Raw genomic sequence first — 27,015 nt, 5'->3', positions numbered from 1 at the left:
GGTCCTGGGGTCATGAGGTCTTGAGGTCATGAGGTCATGGGGTCCTGAGGTCTTGATGTCCTGAGGTCTTGAGGTCATGAGGTCCTGAGGTCATGGGGTCCTGAGGTCTTGAGGTCATGAGGTCATGAGGTCATGGGGTCCTGAGGTCTTGAGGTCATGAGGTCCTGAGGTATTGAGGTCATGAGGTCCTGAGGTCATGGGGTCATGAGGTCTTGAGGTCATGAGGTCATGGGGTCCTGAGGTCTTGAGGTCATGAGGTCATGAGGTCCTGAGGTCATGAGGTCTTGAGGTCATGAGGTCCTGAGGTCCTGAGGTCATGAGGTCTTGAGGTCATAAGGTTTTGAGGTCCTGAGGTCATCAGGTCCTGAGGTCATGAGGTCTTGAGGTCCTGAGGTCCTGAGGTCATCAGGTCATGAGGTCTTGAGGTCCTGAGGTCTTGAGGTCATGAGGCCCTGAGGTCATAAGGTTTTGAGGTCCTGAGGTCCTGAGGTCATCAGGTCATGAGGTCTTGAGGTCCTGAGGTCTTGAGGTCATGAGGTCATAAGGTTTTGAGGTCCTGAGGTCATAAGGTTTTGAGGTCCTGAGGTCCGAGGTCATGGGGTCCTGAGGTCTTGAGGTCATGAGGTCCTGAGGTATTGAGGTCATGAGGTCATGGGGTCATGAGGTCTTGAGGTCATGAGGTCATGAGGTCATGGGGTCCTGAGGTCTTGAGGTCATGAGGTCATGAGGTCATGAGGTCTTGAGGTCATGAGGTCCTGAGGTCCTGAGGTCATGAGGTCTTGAGGTCATAAGGTTTTGAGGTCCTGAGGTCATCAGGTCCTGAGGTCATGAGGTCTTGAGGTCCTGAGGCCATAAGGTTTTGAGGTCCTGAGGTCCTGAGGTCATCAGGTCATGAGGTCTTGAGGTCCTGAGGTCTTGAGGTCATGAGGCCCTGAGGTCCTGAGGTCATAAGGTTTTGAGGTCCTGAGGTCATAAGGTTTTGAGGTCCTGAGGTCCTGAGGTCATAAGGTTTTGAGGTCCTGAGGTCATAAGGTTTTGAGGTCCTGAGGTCATAAGGTTTTGAGGTCCTGAGGTCATAAGGTTTTGAGGTCCTGAGGTCCTGAGGTCATGAGGTCTTGAGGTCATAAGGTTTTGAGGTCCTGAGGTCATCAGGTCCTGAGGTCATGAGGTCTTGAGGTCCTGAGGTCCTGAGGTCATCAGGTCATGAGGTCTTGAGGTCCTGAGGTCTTGAGGTCATGAGGCCCTGAGGTCCTGAGGTCATAAGGTTTTGAGGTCCTGAGGTCATCAGGTCATGAGGTCTTGAGGTCCTGAGGTCTTGAGGTCATGAGGCCCTGAGGTCCTGAGGTCATAAGGTTTTGAGGTCCTGAGGTCATAAGGTTTTGAGGTCCTGAGGTCCTGAGGTCATGGGGTCCTGAGGTCTTGAGGTCATGAGGTCCTGAGGTATTGAGGTCATGAGGTCCTGAGGTCATGGGGTCATGAGGTCTTGAGGTCATGAGGTCATGAGGTCATGGGGTCCTGAGGTCTTGAGGTCATGAGGTCATGAGGTCATGAGGTCTTGAGGTCATGAGGTCCTGAGGTCCTGAGGTCATGAGGTCTTGAGGTCATAAGGTTTTGAGGTCCTGAGGTCATCAGGTCCTGAGGTCATGAGGTCTTGAGGTCCTGAGGTCTTGAGGTCATGAGGCCCTGAGGTCCTGAGGTCATAAGGTTTTGAGGTCCTGAGGTCCTGAGGTCATCAGGTCCTGAGGTCCTGAGGTCTTGAGGTCCTGAGGTCATCAGGTCATGAGGTCTTGAGGTCCTGAGGTCCTGAGGTCATCAGGTCATGAGGTCATGAGGTCTTGAGGTCCTGAGGTCATCAGGTCATGAGGTCTTGAGGTCCTGAGGTCCTGAGGTCATCAGGTCATGAGGTCTTGAGGTCCTGAGGTCTTGAGGTCATGAGGTCCTGAGGTCCTGAGGTCATCAGGTCCTGAGGTCCTGAGGTCATCAGGTCCTGAGGTCCTGAGGTCATCAGGTCCTGAGGTCCTGAGGTCCTGAGGTCTTGAGGTCGTCTTCAGTGTCTTTCATTATAATAATAGAGATGTATTTTGTGTATTTCCTCGGCTCAAATTTGCAGTATTTCATCTGTTACAAATATAGAGAAATAAAATTAAGTATTGTTTTGTCGTGGTCGTTTCCCAGCAGTGACCCCGTGACCCCGTGACCCCGTGACCCGCATCACAGGGTCAAATGCTGCAAAGTGTTTCCAGTAAATCCACAGGAAGCTCCTCTGATAACAGCAGATTAATCCAGGAGTTAAAACGGGCCCCGGGCCCCGGGCCCCGGCCCAAGACAAAACACCAGATCTGAGCCATCAGCAAAAAGAGCTCAATGACAGGAAGCTCAATGAAAAAGAACGTTTGAATCATAAATCAGACGTGAGAGCGACGGGTTCCAACGCCAGGTCAAAGGTTATTTAACCTCTCCTTTTAGGGAAGCGCCTCGGGGAGAGTCCTGCACCGCCGAGGGACACGAAGGAATATGTACAACTAAATGTCCTCTCATAGGGCCCGGTCAAATGTCCAGAGTTCCTAGCGGGGCCCAGAGTTCCTGGCGGGGCCCAGAGTTCCTGGCGGGGCCCAGAGTTCCTGGCGGGGCCCAGAGTTCCTGGCGGGGCCCAGAGTTCCTGGCGGGGCCTCTGTTGTACTTGTGTCGAGTGAGACCAGCTGTTTTCTGGGGAAAACTGTTTCGCAGCAAATTCCCAAAAACACCAAATAAACATAAATATCCGGTGACAAGCGGTTCTGGAGAACACACGAGCCACACGAGCCACGAGCCACACGAGCCACACGAGCCACACGAGCCACACGAGCCACACGAGCCACGAGCCACACGAGCCACACGAGCCACACGAGCCACACGAGCCACATGAGCCACACGAGCCACACGAGCCACGAGCCACACGAGCCACACGAGCCACACGAGCCACACGAGCCACACGAGCCACACGAGCCACACGAGCCACGAGCCACACGAGCCACACGAGCCACACGAGCCACACGAGCCACACGAGCCACACGAGCCACACGAGCCACGAGCCACACGAGCCACACGAGCCACACGAGCCACATGAGCCACGAGCCACACTAGCATCTCCTGGACCAGGGGGGGACAATTCTTGTCCTCCGAGGGCCATATTTGAGTCCAGGCCAGTAGTAGATCATTGGTGTGAAAAAATAAAAACAGACGATTGAATCTATTATTGAATTTATGTCACGTCCTCTTCCTGAAGGACACAAGTGCAGACAGAAAAAAGAAAAAAAAAGATTTTTTTTGGGCATGTTTCGCGGGCCGGAGTATAAAGACCAACGGGCCATATGTGGCCCGCGGGCCATAGTTTGCCCACCCCTGTCCTGGACCCTGACCCCGCTGTCCTGGACCCTGACCCCGCTGACCCCACCGTCCTGGACCCTGACCCCGCTGACCCCACCGTCCTGGACCCTGACCCCGCTGACCCCACCGTCCTGGACCCTGACCCCACCGTCCTGGACCCTGACCCCGCTGACCCCACCGTCCTGGACCCTGATCCCACCGTCCTGGACCCTGACCCCGCTGACCCCACCGTCCTGGACCCTGACCCCACCGTCCTGACCCTGACCCCGCCGTCCACCATCACAGGTCATGGGTTTATTTTAAATGACAGCTCTGGTCAGAAAAGGCCAGAAACATCAGACGTGTCACTTTTAGATCCATCGTTTTCACAAGTCGATCTTTAAAAAACTCAAGAGCAGCAACGATTAATCGACTGTGACGAGTTTATTATTCGTGAGTTTCAGGATTTGAAGGATTCTGACCTCACAACGTCTCTGTCTCACCCTCTGTCTCACCCTCTGTCTCACCCTCTGTCTCACCTCGGCCCCTCGGCCCCTCGTCCCCTCGTCCCCTCGTCCCCTCGTCCCCTCGGCCCCTCGGCCCCTCGGCCCCTCGGCCCCTCGGCATGGACAGATGCTGGCCGTCTGTTAGTCTCATCACCGCCGCCGTTTCCTGCTCGTCACGCCGTCTCATCCTTGGCTCCTGTTCCCACGGCGATGGGGTCAGGGGTCGCCTCCACACACGCAGAGCGCTGCAAAGGACTGTGGGAAAAAGGTGCCGAGCCTGAGCTGACACACGAGCTCCTCTGACTTTATGTTCTTCAGACCCGGTAATCTCATGATGTCGTGGTTTAGAACTGTGACATCATCAAGTCCAAAGTCATAAAGGTTCATAAACGTTTCACATCGTTTGTGTCTTTGAAACGTCTAAATGTTCAATCAAAATGCCTCGTTTACGCTTGAATGTGGTAATGTGGTCTCAGGCGGCCCACACGTGGACGGAGGGCCTAAACATCATGTACAGTACCTAAACCTCTGTTTGACCCGGGTTCACTTCCTGTTCAGGCGACCTTCGACCTTTGGGTCACACCGTCTTTGCTCTGGGCGTTCTCCTACTGAGAGGCGACCCTGCTCCAGGTGTAAATGGTCAGATCTGTGGAGAGGCGACCCTGCTCCAGGTGTAAATGGTCAGATCTGTGGAGAGGCGACCCTGCTCCAGGTGTAAATGGTCAGATCTGTGGAGAGGCGACCCTGCTCCAGGTGTAAATGGTCAGATCTGTGGAGAGGCGACCCTGCTCCAGGTGTAAATGGTCAGATCTGTGGAGAGGCGACCCTGCTCCAGGTGTAAATGGTCAGATCTGTGGAGAGGCGACCCTGATCTTGAGTAAAGTCTTCTTTTGTGCGATGAACGTGTGAAATAAGAATAAAAAAGTGAGAGGATCCAAACATTAAACTAAGACTTTCTGGAAGCGTCACGTGACCTTGTATCCATGGAAACAGAAGGTTAAAACAACCACTACGCAAGATTTTAGAAGGAGAAACCGGAGCAGGTTCTGGCGTCGCAGACAAACATAACTCACGCTCCTCTTCCTGCTTCCTCTTCCTCGTCTGTTTCCACAACAACCCTCGAGCCTGGGGGTCAGAGGTCGCGGCGTGAGGAAGCCATGACAGCTGCGCTTCATCTGTGGCTGCTCTTCACCGCTCGCTCTCCCCAGACACCTCCTCCTGACACGAGGAAATGTCTTTCTTAACTCTAAAGTCTGAAGCCGCGTTCCTTCTGTCAAACGTTTTAAAATTGTCCCTGTTTGGAAGAAGGAAAATGCATTTTAGATGAAGGTTTGATAATGGTCCAACATGAGAGTCCGCAGTGTCTTCACCCTGAACGGGTCCTGAACGGGTCCTGAACGGGTCCTGAACCGGGTCCTGAACGGGTCCTGAACGGGTCCTGAACGGGTCCTGAACCGGGTCCTGAACCGGGTCCTGAACGGGTCCTGAACGGGTCCTGAACCGGGTCCTGAACGTGTCCTGAACGGGTCCTGAACGGGTCCTGAACGGGTCCTGAACCGGGTCCTGAACGGGTCCTGAACGGGTCCTGAACGGGTCCTGAACCGGGTCCTGAACCGGGTCCTGAACGGGTCCTGAACGGGTCCTGAACCGGGTCCTGAACGTGTCCTGAACGGGTCCTGAACGGGTCCTGAACGGGTCCTGAACCGGGTCCTGAACGTGTCCTGAACGGGTCCTGAACGGGTCCTGAACGGGTCCTGAACGTGTCCTGAACGGGTCCTGAACCGGGTCCTGAACGGGTCCTGAACGGGTCCTGAACGGGTCCTGAACGGGTCCTGTACCGGGTCTTGGCTCAGGTCTTGGCTCGGGTCTTGGCTCAGGTCTTGGCTCGGGTCTTGGCTCAGGTCTTGGCTCGGGTCTTGGCTCAGGTCTTGGCTCGGGTCTTGGCTCAGGTCTTGGCTCGGGTCTTGGCTCAGGTCTTGGCTCGGGTCTTGGCTCGGGTCTTGGCTCGGGTCTTGGCTCAGGTCTTGGCTCAGGTCTTGGTTCAGGTCTTGGCTCGGGTCTTGGCTCAGGTCTTGGCTCAGGTCTTGGTTCAGGTCTTGGCTCGGGTCTTGGCTCGGGTCTTGGCTCAGGTCTTGGCTCGGGTCTTGGCTCAGGTCTTGGCTCGGGTCTTGGCTCAGGTCTTGGCTCAGGTCTTGGTTCAGGTCTTGGCTCGGGTCTTGGCTCAGGTCTTGGCTCAGGTCATGGCTCAGGTCTTGGCTCAGGTCTTGGCTCAGGTCTTGGTTCAGGTCTTGGCTCGGGTCTTGGCTCAGGTCTTGGCTCAGGTCTTGGCTCAGGTCTTGGCTCGGGTCTTGGCTCAGGTCTTGGCTCGGGTCTTGGCTCGGGTCTTGGCTCAGGTCTTGGCTCAGGTCTTGGCTCAGGTCTTGGTTCAGGTCTTGGCTCGGGTCTTGGCTCAGGTCATGGCTCAGGTCTTGGTTCAGGTCTTGGCTCGGGTCTTGGCTCAGGTCTTGGCTCAGGTCTTGGCTCGGGTCGTTCTCTCGTTGGTGAAAAGTGAAAACAGCTGCAATAATCTTATTTTAAAAAATTTATTTATGAAAAAATATATCTCTTGATCTGGACGGAGACAGTGACACAGAAGTATTTACACGTTCATAAATACCGGCTTATTAAATAGAAGTAAAGTATATTCTGAAGTATTTACACATTGCATTGTTTCCATAAATTAACAGGACAAACACACATTTAACACATATCTTTGGCATGTTTGGTTGGTCCTCTTCTTAAAATACTCAACAGTCGTCGTGGCAACGCTCCTAAACAACATCTACAGTCCAGGAACAATCGTAAACATTGTCAAAAGCAGATTATCTTTCAGCGACGATTGCATTTCTCGCTTTGGTCTCGCTCAGAGGCACTTTCGTCATTTTAAGGCGTGGTCTTGGTCTCCATAGCGACACGATTCCATCCAAAGGTGGACATTGTATTAGCATATCCGCTGTTTCAAAGGTTCAAACATCGCAGAATGTTCCGGAGCTTTTCCAAAGGCACAATCCACATTTCGATCCACGTAAAAAAACAACAACAATGACAATGTACAAAATATACAAAAACGACGTCACAATTTAACGTATAAAAAGATAAATAGTGCAAAAAAAGACCGGACGGCGAGGCCCGTTTCTCGTTGTCCGTCAGCAGCAATAAATATTGAATACAAAAAATACATCCTTGCTAAAAGTTTCCAGAACAGGAAGTTTGATTGAAGACGTCGAGGTCGAGACACTCAAACCTGAAACGAGGAAGAAGAGAGTGTTAAAGGAAGCTTTATGGACATTTCAGAGTGCATTTGGAGGATGTTTCACCTCCGTCGCGATGACGCACTGCTCCAGCTGCTCCAGCTGCTCCAGCTGCTCCAGCTGCTCCAGCTGCTCCGGGACGATGTAAATCGGAAGACACAAGTTTTCTTTTCCGAAGTTCAGCTGTGGCATGAGGATCGGCGACTTGCTTCTCTTGCTGTCGAGAGAGAAACACACTTGAAGCTCGATGGCGTTTCAGCGCAGATGGAATACGAGTTGAACGTTACTTACAAGTCAAACTTCTTCTCGCCGTCTTTTGCCAAGTTGCAGTCGACCATTTTGTTCTTGAAGTTGTCACTGTCCTTCTCCAGCGCCACCTTCTGGTTGGAGACTTTCAACTTTGTACCGAGGAGGAGGAACGTCTCGTTTTCCCTCGGGACGGCGCTGTTGTTGGGGGCCCCACCTCCGATGACGCCACTCCGATTGTTCACCCCGTCCAGGTCGTTTTTCACCGACGTGGTGGCGGCGAGTAACGATCCCTTACGCAACTGTCGAAGGATGAAAACTGCAGCAGCCATGAGCAAAGCAAGAGTAACAAACCCCAACGCGAACGCCACCATCAAGACCGGAGTCGGGGACGCTGCTGGTACCACTGTTGCTGGTGCTGCTGGCGACGTGGGTGCGACTTGAAATTCACACCTCGCCCCCATGAAACTTGCGCCGCATTGGCAGACGGGGCCGCTGAAATGGACGTAGCAAGTTCCGCCGTTCTCGCAGGGGAAGCTGGTGCACGGATTATCCCGAAGGGAGCAGTCTTTCCCGGCGTAGCCCAGAGTGCACGAGCAGGAGTAGTCGTTGTTGCCGTCGACGCACGTGCCGGCGTTTTTGCACGGGCCGCTGGCACAGTCGTCCACGTTGGTCTCGCATTTAAGGCCAGAGAATCCAGGGCGGCAGCGGCACACCAAGCGGCTTCCGACATCCAAACACTGAGCACCTACGGACGAGAGGAACATGCCTGATTATCACCACAGACTTCTGGCACGTACTTCTGACACATACTTCTGACACATACTTCTGACACATACTTCTGACACATACTTCTGACACATACTTCTGACACATACTTCTGACACATACTTCTGACACATACTTCTGACACATACTTCTGGCACATACTTCTGACACATACTTCTGACACATACTTCTGACACGTACTTCTGGCACGTACTTCTGACACATACTTCTGACACATACTTCTGACACATACTTCTGACACATACTTCTGACACATACTTCTGGCACATACTTCTGACACATACTTCTGACACATACTTCTGACACATACTTCTGGCACATACTTCTGACACGTACTTCTGACACGTACTTCTGACACGTACTTCTGGCACGTACTTCTGACACAGACTTCTGACACATACTTCTGGCACATACTTCTGACACATACTTCTGACACATACTTCTGACACATACTTCTGGCACATACTTCTGACACATACTTCTGACACGTACTTCTGACACGTACTTCTGGCACGTACTTCTGACACAGACTTCTGACACATACTTCTGACACATACTTCTGACACATACTTCTGACACATACTTCTGGCACATACTTCTGACACATACTTCTGGCACATACTTCTGACACATACTTCTGGCAAATGCTTCTGACACATACTTCTGACACATACTTCTGACACATACTTCTGGCAAATACTTCTGACACATACTTTTGACACATACTTCTGACACATACTTCTGACACATACTTCTGACACGTACTTCTGACACAGACTTCTGACAAATACTTCTGGCACATACTGGACTGACACATACTTCTGACACATACTTCTGGCACATACTTCTGACACATACTTCTGGCACATACTTCTGGCACATACTGGACTGACACGTACTTCTGAAACATACTTCTGACACATACTTCTGGCACATACTTCTGACACATACTTCTGACACATACTTCTGACACATACTTCTGGCACGTACTTCTGACAAGTACTTCTGACACAGACTTCTGACACATACTTCTGACACATACTTCTGAAACATACTTTTGACACGTACTTCTGACACATACTTCTGACACATACTTCTGACACGTACTTCTGACACAGACTTCTGACACATACTTCTGACACATACTTCTGGCACATACTTCTGGCACATACTTCTGACACATACTTCTGACACATACTTCTGGCACATACTTCTGACACATACTTCTGGCACATACTTCTGGCACATACTTCTGACACATACTTCTGACACATACTTCTGACATATACTTCTGACACATACTTCTGGCACATACTTCTGGCACATACTTCTGACACATACTTCTGACACATACTTCTGGCACATACTTCTGGCACATACTTCTGACACATACTTCTGGCACATACTTCTGGCACATACTTCTGACACATACTGGACTGACACATACTTCTGGCACATACCTCTGACACATACTTCTGGCACATACTTCTGATACATACCTCTGACACATACTTCTGGCACATACTTCTGACACATACTGGACTGACACATACTTCTGGCACATACTTCTGACACATACTGGACTGACACATACTTCTGGCATATACTTCTGACACATACTTCTGACACATACTTCTGGCACATACTTCTGGCACATACTTCTGGCACATACTGGACTGACACATACTTCTGACACATACTTCTGGCACGTACTTCTGACACATACTTCTGACACATACTTCTGGCACGTACTTCTGACACAGACTTCTGACACAGACTTCTGGCACATACTTCTGGCACATACTTCTGACACATACTTCTGGCACGTACTTCTGACACAGACTTCTGACACAGACTTCTGGCACATACTTCTGGCACATACTGGACTGACACATACTTCTGACACATACTTCTGGCACATACTGGACTGACACATAATTCTGACACATACTTCTGGCACATACTTCTGGCACATACTGGACTGACACATACTTCTGACACATACTTCTGGCACGTACTTCTGACACATACTTCTGACACATACTTCTGGCACGTACTTCTGACACAGACTTCTGACACAGACTTCTGGCACATACTTCTGGCACATACTGGACTGACACATACTTCTGACACATACTTCTGGCACGTACTTCTGACACATACTTCTGGCACATACTTCTGACACATACTTCTGGCACATACTGGACTGACACATACTTCTGACACATACTTCTGGCACGTACTTCTGACACATACTTCTGGCACATACTTCTGGCACATACTTCTGACACATACTGGACTGACACATACTTCTGGCACATACTTCTGACACATACTGGACTGACACATACTTCTGACACATACTTCTGGCACGTACTTCTGACACAGACTTCTGACATACTTCTGGCACATACTGGACTGACACATACTTCTGACACATACTTCTGGCACATACTGGACTGACACATACTTCTGACACATACTTCTGGCACATACTTCTGACAAATACTGGACTGACACATACTTCTGGCAAATACTTCTGACACATACTTCTGGCACATACTTCTGACACATACTTCTGGCACATACTTCTGGCACATACTTCTGGCACATACTGGACTGACACGTACTTCTGACACATACTTCTGACACATACTTCTGGCACATACTTCTGACACATACTTCTAACACATACTTCTTGCACATACTTCTGGCACATACTTCTGACACATACTTCTGACACATACTTCTGGCACGTACTTCTGACACGTACTTCTGGCACATACTTCTGGCATATACTTCTGACACATACTTCTGACACATACTTCTGGCACATACTTCTGGCACATACTTCTGACACATACTTCTGGCACATACTTCTGATACATACCTCTGACACATACTTCTGGCACATACTTCTGACAAATACTGGACTGACACATACTTCTGGCAAATACTTCTGACACATACTTCTGGCACATACTTCTGACAAATACTGGACTGACACATACTTCTGGCAAATACTTCTGACACATACTTCTGGCACATACATCTGACACATACTGGACTGACACATACTTCTGGCAAATACTTCTGACACATACTTCTGACACATACTTCTGGCACATATTTCTGGCACATACTTCTGGCACATACTTCTGACACATACTTCTGGCACGTACTTCTGACACATACTTCTGACATAGACTTCTGACACAGACTTCTGGCACATACTTCTAGCACATACTTCTGGCACATACTGGACTGACACGTACTTCTGACACATACTTCTTGCACATACTTCTGGCACATACTGGACTGACACATACTTCTGACACATACTTCTGGCACATACTTCTGGCACATACTTCTGGCACATACTTCTGGCACATACTTCTGACACATACTTCTGACACATACTTCTGACACATACTTCTGGCACGTACTTCTGACACATACTTCTGACACATACTTCTGACACAGACTTCTGGCACATACTGGACTGACACATACTTCTGGCACATACTTCTGGCACATACTACTGGCACATACTGGACTGACACGTACTTCTGACACATACTTCTGACACATACTTCTGGCACATACTTCTGGCACATACTGGACTGACACATACTTCTGGCACATACTTCTGGCACATACTTCTGGCACATACTGGACTGACATACTTCTGACACATACTTCTGGCACATACTTCTGACACATACTTCTGACACATTCTTCTGGCACATACTTCTGGCACATACTTTTGGCACATACTTCTGGCACATACTGGACTGACATACTTCTGACACATTTTTCTGGCACATACTTCTGGCACATACTTTTGGCACATACTTCTGACACATACTTCTGGCACATACTTCTGGCACATACTGGACTGGCACATACTTCTGGCACATACTTCTGACACATACTTCTGGCACATACTTCTGACACATACTTCTGACACATACTTCTGACACATACTTCTGGCACATACTTCTGGCACATACTTCTGACACATACTTCTGGCACATACTTCTGGCACGTACTTCTGACACATACTTCTGACACATACTTCTGGCACATACTTCTGGCACATACTTCTGACACATACTTCTGGCACATACTTCTGGCACGTACTTCTGACACATACTTCTGACACATACTTCTGGCACATACTTCTGAAACATACTTCTGGCACATACTTCTGACACATACTGGACTGACACATACTTCTGGCACATACTTCTGGCACATACTTCTGACACATACTTCTGACACATACTTCTGACACATACTTCTGACACATACTGGACTGACACATACTTCTGACACATACTTCTGACACGTACTTCTGACACATACTTCTGGCACATACTTCTGGCACATACTTCTGACACATACTTCTGACACATACTTCTGGCACATACTTCTGACACATACTTCTGACACATACTTCTGACACATACTTCTGACACATACTTCTGGCACATACTTCTGACACATACTTCTGACACATACTTCTGACACATACTTCTGACACATACTTCTGACACATACTTCTGACACATACTTCTGGCACATACTTCTGACACATACTTCTGACACATACTTCTGGCAAATACTTCTGACACATACTTCTGACACATACTTATGGCACATACTTCTGACACATACTGGACTGACACATACTTCTGGAACATACTTCTGGCACATACTTCTGACACATACTTCTGACACATACTTCTGACACATACTTCTGGCAAATACTTATGACACATACTTCTGGCACATACTTCTGACACATACTTCTGGCACATACTTCTGACACATACTTCTGGCACATACTTCTGGCACAGACTTCTGGCACATACTTCTGGCACATACTTCTGACACATACTTCTGGCACATACTGGACTGACACATACTTCTGGCACATACTTCTGGCACATACTTCTGACACATACTTCTGACACATACTTCTGGCACATACTTCTGGCACATACTTCTGGCACATACTTCTGGCACATACTTCTGACACATACTTCTGGCACATACTTCTGGCACATACTTCTGACACATACTTCTGACCCATACTTCTGGCACATACTTCTGACACATACTTCTGACACATACTTCTGACACATACTTCTGACACAGGCTTCTGACACATACTTCTGACACATACTTCTGACACATACTTCTGGCACATACTTCTGGCACATACTTCTGACACATACTTCTGGCACATACTTCTGACACATACTGGACTGGCACATACTTCTGGCACATACTTCTGACACATACTTCTGGCACATACTTCTGACACATACTTCTGACACATACTTCTGGCACATACTTCTGACACATACTTCTGACACATACTTCTGGCACATACTTCTGGCACATACTTCTGACACATACTTCTGACACATACTTCTGGCACATACTTCTGACATATACTTCTGACACATACTGGACTGGCACATACTTCTGGCATATACTTCTGGCACATACTTCTGGCACATACTTCTGACACATACTTCTGGCACATACTTCTGGCACATACTGGACTGGCACATACTTCTGACACATACTTCTGACACATACTGGACTGGCACATACTTCTGGCACATACTTCTGGCACATACTTCTGGCACATACTTCTGACACATACTTCTGACACATACTTCTGGCACATACTTCTGACACATACTTCTGACACATACTTCTGACACATACTTCTGACACATACTTCTGGCACATACTTCTGACACATACTTCTGACACATACTTCTGACACATACTTCTGGCACATACTTCTGGCACATACTTCTGACACATACTTCTGGCATATACTTCTGGCACATACTTCTGACACATACTTCTGGCACATACTTCTGGCACATACTGGACTGGCACATACTTCTGACACATACTTCTGACACATACTTCTGACACATACTTCTGGCACATACTTCTGACACATACTTCTGACACATACTTCTGGCATATACTTCTGACACATACTTCTGACACATACTTCTGACACATACTTCTGACACATACTTCTGACACATACTTCTGGCACATACTTCTGGCACATACTTCTGACACATACTTCTGACACATACTTCTGGCACATACTTCTGGTACATACTGGACTGGTACATACTTCTGGCATATACTTCTGACACATACTTCTGACACATACTTCTGACACATACTTCTGACACATACTTCTGGCACATACTTCTGACACATACTTCTGGCACATACTTCTGACACATACTTCTGACACATACTTCTGACACATACTTCTGACACATACTTCTGACACATACTTCTGGCACATACTTCTGGCACATACTTCTGACACATACTTCTGACACATACTTCTGGCACATACTTCTGACACATACTTCTGACACATACTTCTGGCACATACTTCTGACACATACTTCTGACACATACTTCTGACACATACTTCTGGCACATACTTCTGACACATACTTCTGACACATACTTCTGACACATACTTCTGACACATACTTCTGACACATACTGGACTGGCACATACTTCTGACACATACTTCTGGCACATACTTCTGACACATACTTCTGACTCATACTTCTGACACATACTTCTGACACATACTTCTGGCACATACTTCTGGCACATACTTCTGACACATACTTCTGACACATACTTCTGGCACATACTTCTGGCACATACTGGACTGGTACATACTTCTGGCATATACTTCTGACACATACTTCTGACACATACTTCTGACACATACTTCTGACACATACTTCTGGCACATACTTCTGACACATACTTCTGGCACATACTTCTGACACATACTGGACTGGCACATACTTCTGACACATACTTCTGGCACATACTTCTGACACATACTTCTGGCACATAATTCTGGCACATACTTCTGACACATACTTCTGACACATACTTCTGGCACATACTTCTGGCACATACTTCTGGCACATACTTCTGGCACATACTTCTGACACATACTTCTGACACATACTTCTGGCACATACTTCTGACACATACTTCTGGCACATACTTCTGGCACATACTTCTGGCACATACTGGACTGGCACATACTTCTGACACATACTTCTGGCACATACTTCTGACACATACTTCTGGCACATACTTCTGACACATACTTCTGGCACATACTTCTGGCACATACTTCTGACACATACTTCTGACACATACTTCTGACACATACTTCTGGCACATACTTCTGGCACATACTTCTGGCACATACTTCTGACACATACTTCTGGCACATACTTCTGACACATACTTCTGACACATACTTCTGACACATACTTCTGGCACATACTTCTGGCACATACTTCTGACACATACTTCTGACACATACTTCTGACACATACTTCTGGCACATACTTCTGGCACATACTTCTGACACATACTTCTGGCACATACTTCTGACACATACTTCTGACACATACTTCTGACACATACTTCTGACACATACTTCTGGCACATACTTCTGACACATACTTCTGGCACATACTTCTGACACATACTTCTGACACATACTTCTGACACATACTTCTGGCACATACTTCTGGCACATACTTCTGACACATACTTCTGACACATACTTCTGACACATACTTCTGACACATACTTCTGACACATACTTCTGACACATACTTCTGACACATACTTCTGGCACATACTTCTGGCACATACTTCTGACACATACTTCTGACACATACTTCTGACACGTACTTCTGACACGTACTTCTGACACGTACTTCTGACACATACTTCTGACACATACTTCTGACACATACTTCTGACACATACTTCTGACACATACTTCTGACACGTACTTCTGACACATACTTCTGACACATACTTCTGGCACATACTTCTGACACATACTTCTGACTCATACTTCTGACACATACTTCTGACACATACTTCTGGCACATACTTCTGGCACATACTTCTGACACATACTTCTGACACATACTTCTGGCACATACTTCTGGCACATACTGGACTGGTACATACTTCTGGCATATACTTCTGACACATACTTCTGACACATACTTCTGACACATACTTCTGACACATACTTCTGGCACATACTTCTGACACATACTTCTGGCACATACTTCTGACACATACTTCTGGCACATACTTCTGGCACATACTTCTGACACATACTGGACTGGCACATACTTCTGACACATACTTCTGGCACATACTTCTGACACATACTTCTGGCACATACTTCTGGCACATACTTCTGACACATACTTCTGACACATACTTCTGGCACATACTTCTGGCACATACTTCTGGCACATACTTCTGACACATACTTCTGACACATACTTCTGGCACATACTTCTGACACATACTTCTGGCACATACTTCTGACACATACTTCTGGCACATACTTCTGGCACATACTTCTGACACATACTTCTGACACATACTTCTGGCACATACTTCTGGCACATACTTCTGACACATACTTCTGGCACATACTTCTGACACATACTTCTGACACATACTTCTGACACATACTTCTGACACATACTTCTGGCACATACTTCTGACACATACTTCTGGCACATACTTCTGACACATACTTCTGACACATACTTCTGACACATACTTCTGACACATACTTCTGGCACATACTTCTGGCACATACTTCTGACACATACTTCTGACACATACTTCTGACACATACTTCTGACACATACTTCTGACACGTACTTCTGACACGTACTTCTGACACGTACTTCTGACACGTACTTCTGACACATACTTCTGACACATACTTCTGACACATACTTCTGACACATACTTCTGACACATACTTCTGGCACATACTTCTGACACATACTTCTGACACATACTTCTGACACATACTTCTGACACATACTTCTGGCACATACTTCTGACACATACTTCTGACACATACTTCTGACACATACTTCTGACACATACTTCTGACACATACTTCTGACACATACTTCTGGCACATACTTCTGACACATACTTCTGACACATACTTCTGACACATACTTCTGACACATACTTCTGACACATACTTCTGACACATACTTCTGACACATACTGGACCGACTTTCATTTCTAAATTGAGCGCGAGAGCAGAAACTGGACTAAATGGAATCTTTGATCTTACGGGTTTTTCATGTCTTCATTTATTCCTAAATTCTACTTTTCTATTCTACAGAATGTGTTTCCTCTCTTTCTTCTGGTCCTGTTTTTGTTTTGTTTCTGTGTTTTTCCTTTAGTTTGGGAAAAAAAAAAGAAAAAGTGTCGGGCCAAGAGCAGAGCCTTGAGGAACCCCTGAAATAGCCAAAGTGCCGTTCTGTCGTCTTTGATCCGTTGGAGCAGATGTTTTGTGTTGGGATAAACAGTGAGCAGGCGCTGAGCAGGCGCTGAGCAGGCGCTGAGCAGGCGCTGAGCAGGCGCTGAGCAGGCGCTGAGCAGGCGCTGAGCAGACGCCGAGCAGGCGCCGAGCAGGCGCCGAGCAGGCGCCGAGCAGACGCCGAGCAGGCGCCGAGCAGACGCTGAGCAGGCGCTGAGCAGGCGCTGTGAAAACAAGATGTTCGCTCTATATTTGGTGTGGCTCTTTTCCACGTTGCACAACTGAAACACTTGAGCGAGAAGCAGGAATGACGACAGATCCACGATAAGCCAGAGGCCTCTTTCACTAACGAAGACCTGAGGGACCTGTCCACGATACGCAGGACATTTTTCTCAAGTCTTTTCCTCCTCATGCAGCAATGTTTTCACTGCTGTTATTGTGGCGTGTTTGTTTTTCCTAGCATGCTAACGCTAATAGCTCGGGGATCTTCAGGTTTGTGCACGCTGCAGCTGCTCGTGTAGAAACAGAGTTGTTTTGCATGAGAGAAAAAAAACAAAATCGTGTTTGCATTTTCAAAAAGCAACGAGTCGTGAATGGGGAGGAACGCTGGCGCCATGGAAACACCGAGAGATAAGTCGGGTTTGCAAGCTGCAACGTGACTGCGCAGCTCACATATGGAACTGGGAATAATTAAACTAGAAAACAATCATTATTATAACATTATAAACCTCTGACTGAGATGTTGATCAAGGCTTATGAATCAGAACTCTCAAGGGAATAAGATCTAAATGATATCACTGCATTTCTGATCTTGACAAACACCAAATATATTAAAGTCAAATGAAAGAGAAGCTCATCTTGTTTTGACAGATGAAGAGAGGGAACATCTCAGAGCAGCCCCACATTCATGCCCTTATACGGGGAGAGGCGCCTACTTTCCTCATAACTCCAGGTCAAAGGTCTTATTATTGCCAGGGAAATGCAACTGTTGTAGAAACAGCGCCACCAGGAGGTGAACCACTGTCACGTGACCTGGGACTGTCCTGTCAATCACAAATATTGGCTTGAGATCAACAAAGAGCTACAGAGTGTTTTTGACATGAACCATGGGCCGTAAAACTCCTGCCACGGACCCAATCGATGGATACATTTGGAGCATATTTATAACGGCGGGAAAAAAGGACATGACAAAAAAAAAGTATGACACAAACAGTGCCTAAAATCAAGGACTGGACATTGTAGAGGACATAAGGGAAAGACATTCGGACTGGACAAACCTCACGGACTCTGGACCAGGTGGACCTCATTCAAGTTTAATGTGTCGTGATTTAATTTCTAAATATGTCCAGGGCTGTGTGGGTTCTTTTATTGATTTACCTGTGTCTGGCTGTGTTTGGTGTTCTGTATGTTCTGTGTCACGTTTGGAAATGTTGAAAAAGAAAACCATGCTCATTTGTACCGTTGGCACAGGGGTTAGAGCTGCAGCGGTCAAGTTTTTTCTCACAGTTGGAGCCAGTGAAACCTGGAGGGCATCTGCAGCTGTAGCCGCCGCTCGGGTTCTCGCTGCAGGTTCCCCCGTTGAAGCACGGCCCGTCGGCACAGGTCATGGCACTGACTTCACAGTTCTTCCCGTAGAACCCTTGAGGACAGGTGCAGGAGTAGTCACCGACCAGATCCTGCCGTAAGAAAAGACATGTGTTTTCGTGTTTCAAATGTGCAGACGCAGATTTCCGTGTAAACGCTGCACTTACGCTGCAGCTGCCTCCGTTCTTGCACGGGTTGCTTTCGCAATCGTTGGTCTCGATTTGGCAGTTGGTGCCGGTGAAGCCCGGTTTGCAGGCGCAGGTGAAGCTCCCCTGTCCAGTGTTGGTGCACGTGGCCTCATTTTGACACGGTTTGTGGTTCGTACAGTAGTTCAGGTCTGTGAAAAGGTCAAACCGGGATTAGATATTCAACTTTCTATAATCCATGGGCTTTATTTGGTTTTCAGACACGTAATATTCAAAATGGACGTTTACTAGTGTAATATTACTAGCGTGTTATGCTAACATTACCTTACCCAGCGGTGTAGCATGAGTACGAGTACCTGCATTTGAGGCTCCAGAGTTCGGACAATCTCAGGCTTCACCTACCCCCTATCTCCGCCCACAGGTCTGTTAGGTTCAAAAATATCTTCTGCTGCCACGGTGAAATACCACTATGAAGCGGCAGGGCTTATCAGTTCTGCCAATTTGAACAGGAAGTCAATGGACCTGTTTCTAACAGCTCCGCCCACTTCAAAGTGTATTTCGCATTCAGTTTTTCCATAAACTTCAAATATAGTAAGGTTAAGTTAAGGTTCACTTTATTGTCCCTGTAAGGAAATGTGTCCTCTGCATTTGACCCGTCCATCAGCTGCCGGAGTGTCTCCTCAGGAGCAGAGGTCAGTGGTCTTTGTGCTGGTCAGGAATACGACCTGGTGCATGGACACACGTTATATTTATCTAGAACTTTTCAGAAGCTCTTGTGGCATAAGGTACCACATAGATCATGGGTGCCCAAAGTGGGCCCTCCGCGGGTCCACTTTGGGCACCCATGATCTATGTGATAACAACCTACGGTTTATTAGGAGGATCTGTTTGATACGACTGCAGTTGTCAAGGAAACCACATCCAGTTTATGCCCCTGAAAACGTGTTCATTAAAGACAATTCATCATCTCTTAAACAAATAAAGGTTTTAAAAGCACAAAACGCATGTCTTCAGTTTGGCCCGTCCAGGACAAACGTCCGGGACAAACGTCCGGGACAAACGTCCGGGACAAACGTCTGGGACAAAGGTTGACGCGCCCTGATACAGATGATCGAGCGTTCAAACTTATAAAACACAGAACATGCAGAGCAGGTCAAGTCCTCCAGCTCCTGACCAGCCCGGGCTCCAGACCTGGTCCTCGGGCGCTGGACTGACCTCCTGAGGACGGGTCAAATGCAGAGGACACATTTCCTTACAGGGTGTTTAGCTCCACATTTCAAACAGTGCTCCTGAACTGGGCGTGGTCAGGACTTTGACCCGTTTGTAGGAACACATTGAAGCTGCTTAAACAAAAACACTCCTGAAGTTGTAACATCGGCTCTGGCCACTGGAGGCAGCACAATATATTTACCAGTCGTTTGTGCTGAAAATGAAAAAGTATGAAAAACACCATGTGTTTAGTCACAATTTAAGCCTTTTTAGATTATTAACACCAAGAGCTACAAAGAACAAGGAAAAAACAAAGAAACAACAGAACGCAGTTTCGGTTTGACTTTTGTGTCTTTAGTTCGAGTCCTCGTCTTATTCACGTCATTTTATTTTTCACATTTATTAATACGAAAATGACCAAAATATAGATACAAAACAGAAAAAGCATCATATGTCTCTGGAGGGAGAGGAGAAAAAATTTATCATGTTACAATTGCTCCTTTCGTACAAATCATCTAAAATAAAAACTATGAAAACGGCTCAAACATAAAAAAAATAATCTTTATTTTTAATATTGTTTCGTGATATTTCTGCACTTTTGTTTTACAGTCTCATGTTTCAGGTTGTACATAATTTAGCACATTTAACACGCCCCAAAACCATCAACATATTTACACTTTATAAACCCTTTATACTCGCTCAGTATGAAGTGTGTATAAAGTGTTTATAAAACGTGTATAAAGTGTGTACAAAGTGTGTATAAAGTGTACATGAAGTGCATATAAAATGTATATAAAGTGTGTACAAAGTGTGTATTTAGTGCGTATACAGTGTGTATAAAGTGTGTATAAAGTGTGTACAAATGTACATAAAGTGCATATCAAATGTGTACAAAGTGTGTACAAAGTGTGTACAAAGTGTGTATAAAGTGTATACAAAGTGTGTATAAAGTGTGTACAAAGTGTACATAAAGTGCATATAAAATGTGTATAAAGTGTGTATAAGTGTGTACAAAGTGTGTACAAAGTGTGTACAAAGTGTGTATAAAGTGTATACAAAGTGTATATAAACTGCATATAAAATGTGTATAAAATGTGTATAAAGTGTATGTAAAGTGTGTATAAAGTGTGTACAAAGTGTATATAAAGTGTGTATAAAGTGTGTATAAAGTGTGTATAAAGTGTGTACAAAGTGTGTACAAAGTGTGTACAAAGTGTATATAAAGTGTGTATAAAGTGTGTACAAAGTGTGTATAAAGTGTTTAAAAAGTGTATATAAAGTGTGTATAAAGTGTGTACAAAGTGAACATAAACTGCATATAAAATGTGTATAAAATGTGTATAAAGTGTATGTAAAGTGTGTATTGAGTGTGAATAAAGTGTGTTTAAAGTGTACATAAAGTGTGTATAAAGTGTTTACAAAGTGTGTACAAAGTGTTTACAAAGTGTACATGAAGTGCATATAAAATGTGTATATAGTGTATATAAAGTATGTACAAAGTGTATATAAAGTGTGTATAAAGTGTGTATAAAGTGCATATAAAATGTGTACAAAGTGTGTATAAAGTGTGTATAAAGTGTGTACAAAGTGTATATAAAGTGTGTATAAAGTGTGTACAAAGTGTATATAAAGTGTGTATAAAGTGTGTACAAAGTGTATATAAAGTGTGTATAAAGTGTGTACAAAGTGTATATAAAGTGTGTATAAAGTGTGTACAAAGTGTATATAAAGTGTGTATAAAGTGTGTACAAAGTGTGTATAAAGTGTGTATAAAGTGTGTACAAAGTGCGTATGAAGTGTGTATAAAGTGTATATAAAGTATGTACAAACTGACTATAAAGTGACTATAAAGTGAATATAAAATGTGTATAAATTGTGTGAAAAAGTGTGTATAAAGTGTGTATAACGTTTGTACAAAGTGTGTATAAAGTATCCATAGAGTGCATATAAAGTGTGTACAAAATGTGTACAAAGCGTGTACAAAGTGTGTATAAAGTGTATATAAAGTGTGTATAAAGTGTGTACAAAGTGTGTATAAATTGTATACAAAGTGTATAAAGTGTATATAAAGTGTGTATAAAGTGTGTATGAAGTGTGTATGAAGTATGTATAAAGTATATACAAAGTGTACATAAAGTGCATATAAAAATGTGTATAAAGTGTGTATAAAGTGTGTATGAAGTATATACAAACTGTATAAAGTGCATATAAAATGTATATAAAGTGTGTATAAAGTGTATGAAAGGTGTGTAAGAAGTGTGTACAAAGTGTGTATAAAGTGTATACAAAGTGTACATAAAGTGCATATAAAATGTGTATATAGTGTATATAAAGTATGTACAAAGTGTATATAAAGTGTGTATAAAGTGTGTATAAAGTGTGTATAAAGTGTGTATAAAGTGTGTACAAAGTGTATATAAAGTGTGTATAAAGTGTGTACAAAGTGTATATAAAGTGTGTATAAAGTGTGTACAAAGTGTATATAAAGTGTGTATAAAGTGCATATAAAATGTGTATATAGTGTATATAAAGTATGTACAAAGTGTATATAAAGTGTGTATAAAGTGTGTATAAAGTGTGTATAAAGTGTGTATAAAGTGTGTACAAAGTGTATATAAAGTGTGTATAAAGTGTGTACAAAGTGTATATAAAATGTGTATAAAGTGTGTACAAAGTGTGTACAAAGTGTGTATAAAGTGCGTATGAAGTGTGTATAAAGTGTATATAAAGTATGTACAAACTGACTATAAAGTGACTATAAAGTGAATATAAAATGTGTATAAATTGTGTGAAAAAGTGTGTATAAAGTGTGTATAACGTTTGTACAAAGTGTGTATAAAGTATCCATAGAGTGCATATAAAGTGTGTACAAAATGTGTACAAAGCGTGTACAAAGTGTGTAAGAAGTGTTTACAAAGTGTACATAAAGTGCATATAAAGTGTGTATAAAGTGTGTACAAAGTGTGTATAAAGTGTATACAAAGTGTATACAAAGTGCATATAAAGTGTGTATAAAGTGTGTATGAAGTATGTATAAAGTATATACAAAGTGTACATAAAGTGCATATAAAATGTGTATAAAGTGTAAATAAAGTGTCTATAAAGTGTGTATAAGGTGTTTATAAAGTGTTTAAAAAGTGTATATAAAGTGTGTATAAAGTGTATATAAAGTGTGTATAAAGTGTGTATAAAGTGTGTATAAAGTGTAAATAAAGTGTCTATAAAGTGTGTATAAGGTGTTTATAAAGTGTTTAAAAAGTGTATATAAAGTGTGTATAAAGTGTATATAAAGTGTGTATAAAGTGTGTATAAAGTGTGTATAAAGTGTGTACAAAGTGTACATAAAGAGCATATAAAGTGTATATAAAGTGTATACAAAGTGTGTATTAGTGTGTATAGAGTGTATACAAAGTGTATACAAAGTGCATATATAATGTGTATAAAGTTTATATAAAGTGTGTATAAAGTGTGTACAAAGTGTGTATAAAGTGTGTATAAAGTGTATATAAAGTGTGTATAAAGTGTGTATAAAGTGTATATAAAGTGTGTACAAAGTGTGTATAAAGTGTGTATAAAGTGTGTACAAAGTGTGTACAAAGTGTGTATAAAGTGTGTACAAAGTGTGTATAAAGTGTGTACAAAGTGTGTACAAAGTGTGTATAAAGTGTGTATAAAGTGTATATAAAATGTGTATAAAGTGTGTATAAAGTGTATGTAAAGTGTGTATTAAGTGTGAATAAAGTGTGTTTAAAGTGTACATAAAGTGTGTATAAAGTGTTTACAAAGTGTGTACAAAGTGTTTACAAAGTGTACATGAAGTGCATATAAAGTGTGTACAAAGTGTATATAAAGTGTGTACAAAGTGTGTATAAAGTGCGTATGAAGTGTGTATAAAGTGTATATAAAGTATGTACAAACTGACTATAAAGTGACTATAAAGTGAATATAAAATGTGTATAAATTGTGTGAAAAAGTGTGTATAAAGTGTGTATAACGTTTGTACAAAGTGTGTATAAAGTATCCATAGAGTGCATATAAAGTGTGTACAAGATGTGTACAAAGCGTGTACAAAGTGTGTATAAAGTGTATACAAAGTGTATACAAAGTGCATATAAAGTGTGTATAAAGTGTGTACAAAGTGTACATAAAGTGCATATATAATGTGTATAAAGTGTATATAAAGTGTGTATAAAGTGTTTACAAAGTGTGTATTAAGTGTGTACAAAGTGTGTACAAAGTGTGTATAAAGTGTGTATAAAGTGTGTATAAAGTGTGTACAAAGTGTGTACAAAGTGTGTATAAAGTGTGTATAAAGTGTGTACAAAGTGTGTACAAAGTGTGTATAAAGTGTGTATAAAGTGTGTATGAAGTATATACAAAGTGTACATAAAGTGCATATATAATGTGTATAAAGTGTACATAAAGTGCATATAAAATGTGTATAAAGTGTTTATAAAGTGTTTAAAAAGTGTATATAAAGTGTGTATAAAGTGTGTACAAAGTGTGTACAAAGTGTGTATAAAGTGTGTATAAAGTGTGTACAAAGTGTGTATTAGTGTGTACAGAGTGTATACAAAGTGTGTATAAAGTGTGTACAAAGTGTGTATTAGTGTGTATAAAGTGTGTACAAAGTGTGTATAAAGTGTGTATAAAGTGTGTATAAAGTGTGTATAAAGTGTGTATTAAAGGTCGAATGGACGATTTTTTTCAGCACATTTTTTATCATATTTCCTCGTGTCGTGGATAAATCATTTGTCCTGCCACGTGTCAATCATAAAACGCACCTACCGCTCACCTGCTGCCGCCTGCGGTTCATCCTCACGTTTCCGCGTGCCTAAGCGCATGGATCTATCATAATATAGTTCCCTCAGTGTACGGGGCAAAATGAAGAGGGAGAAAGACAGTTGGAGCTGACGCAGAAGTGGACAGAAATCTACGGGAGACGAGAGATGCGATGAGATCTGTTGCGCTAATAAACAAACACACGTGTGTGTTGTATCAGTCCACACGGGGGAGTGGCATGTCCACGGGGGAGTGGCATGTCCACGGGGGAGTGGCATGAGCACGGGGGAGTGGCATGTGCACGGGGGAGTGGCATGAGCACGGGGGAGTGGCATGAGCACGGGGGAGTGGCATGCGCACGGGGGAGTGGCATGAGCACGGGGGAGTGGCATGAGCACGGGGGAGTGGCATGTGCACGGGGGAGTGGCATGAGCACGGGGGAGTGGCATGAGCACGGGGGAGTGGCATGTGCACGGGGGAGTGGCATGAGCACGGGGGAGTGGCATGAGCACGGGGGAGTGGCATGTGCACGGGGGAGTGGCATGAGCACGGGGGAGTGGCATGTGCACGGGGGAGTGGCATGCGCACGGGGGAGTGGCATGAGCACGGGGGAGTGGCATGAGCACGGGGGAGTGGCATGAGCACGGGGGAGTGGCATGCGCACGGGGGAGTGGCATGAGCACGGGGGAGTGGCATGAGCACGGGGGAGTGGCATGTGCACGGGGGAGTGGCATGTGCACGGGGGAGTGGCATGTGCACGGGGGAGTGGCATGAGCACGGGGGAGTGGCATGAGCACGGGGGAGTGGCATGTGCACGGGGGAGTGGCATGAGCACGGGGGAGTGGCATGAGCACGGGGGAGTGGCATGAGCACGGGGGAGTGGCATGCGCACGGGGGAGTGGCATGAGCACGGGGGAGTGGCATGCGCACGGGGGAGTGGCATGCGCACGGGGGAGTGGCATGTGCACTTCCGCCTGCGTTCTGAAATCGCCGAAAAATCGTCCATTGCGCCTTTAAGTGTGTATACAGTGTGAACAAAGTGAGTATAAGTGCCTATAAAGTGTATAAAGTGTACATAAAGTGTATGAAAAGTGCGTATAAAGTTTGTATAAAGTGCATTTAAACTGTGTATAAAGTGCTTATAAAGTGCGTATAAAGTGTATATAAAGTGTATATAAAGTTTGTATAAAGTGTGTATAAAGTGTGTACAAAGTGTATAAATATATATAAATTGTATAAAATGTAAAAGTGTATACTAAGTATATATGATGTATATATATACAGTGTATATAAAGTGTATATAATGTGTAAAAAAAAAGTGTATACAAAGTAAACATATAGTATATAAAGTGTCTATAAAATGTGTATAAAGTGTTTGTTGTTGTTGTTGTTGTTTTCCAAGTGTTACATAACCTCCAGACTTTAGCCTTCTTCCACGCCAGATAAAGTGTGTATAAAGTGTCTAAAGAATATAAAGCGTATATAAAGTATATATAAAGTGAATATAAAGTGTATATAAAGTGTCTAAAGAATATAAAGTGTATAAAGTATATAAAGTGCATGTAATGTGTAAAAAGTGTATACAAACTATAGATGAAGCGTGTATAAAGTGTATATAAAGTTTATAAAGTATAAATAAAGAGTATTTAACATGTAAAAAAAGTGTATATAAAGTATATATTAAGTGAATATA

The 27,015-nt window shown here is 44.3% G+C and overlaps 2 protein-coding genes across 2 annotated transcripts in view; both read right to left on the bottom strand.

Annotated features, from left to right (window-relative positions):
• Positions 1-7,128: 7,128 nt before the first annotated feature.
• The window catches only part of LOC140370319 (uncharacterized), a 53,338-nt gene continuing 33,451 nt past the window's right edge, over positions 7,129-27,015 (bottom strand). The window contains exons 2-6 of the mRNA XM_072457436.1: positions 19,353-19,560; positions 19,061-19,277; positions 7,433-8,135; positions 7,208-7,358; positions 7,129-7,134 (exon numbers count right to left, since the gene is read on the bottom strand). Coding sequence (XP_072313537.1) covers positions 7,129-7,134; positions 7,208-7,358; positions 7,433-8,135; positions 19,061-19,208 — 1,008 coding nt within the window. The 5' untranslated portion in view covers positions 19,209-19,277; positions 19,353-19,560. The remainder of the gene's footprint in view (positions 7,135-7,207; positions 7,359-7,432; positions 8,136-19,060; positions 19,278-19,352; positions 19,561-27,015) is intronic.
• Positions 19,264-27,015, bottom strand: part of LOC140370310 (complement C3-like) — a 53,225-nt gene continuing 45,473 nt past the window's right edge. The window contains exons 25-26 of the mRNA XM_072457424.1: positions 19,349-19,522; positions 19,264-19,277 (exon numbers count right to left, since the gene is read on the bottom strand). Of these exons, the coding sequence (XP_072313525.1) occupies positions 19,264-19,277; positions 19,349-19,522 (188 nt within the window). The remainder of the gene's footprint in view (positions 19,278-19,348; positions 19,523-27,015) is intronic.

Source organism: Eucyclogobius newberryi, unplaced genomic scaffold (assembly GCF_026437365.1).
Source record: "Eucyclogobius newberryi isolate DKJ021-1_F unplaced genomic scaffold, fEucNew1.0.hap1 SCAF_10, whole genome shotgun sequence".
Taxonomy (NCBI): domain Eukaryota; kingdom Metazoa; phylum Chordata; class Actinopteri; order Gobiiformes; family Gobiidae; genus Eucyclogobius; species Eucyclogobius newberryi.
Note: the sequence above shows the minus strand (reverse complement) of the source record. Positions and strands in the feature narration are given on the sequence as shown.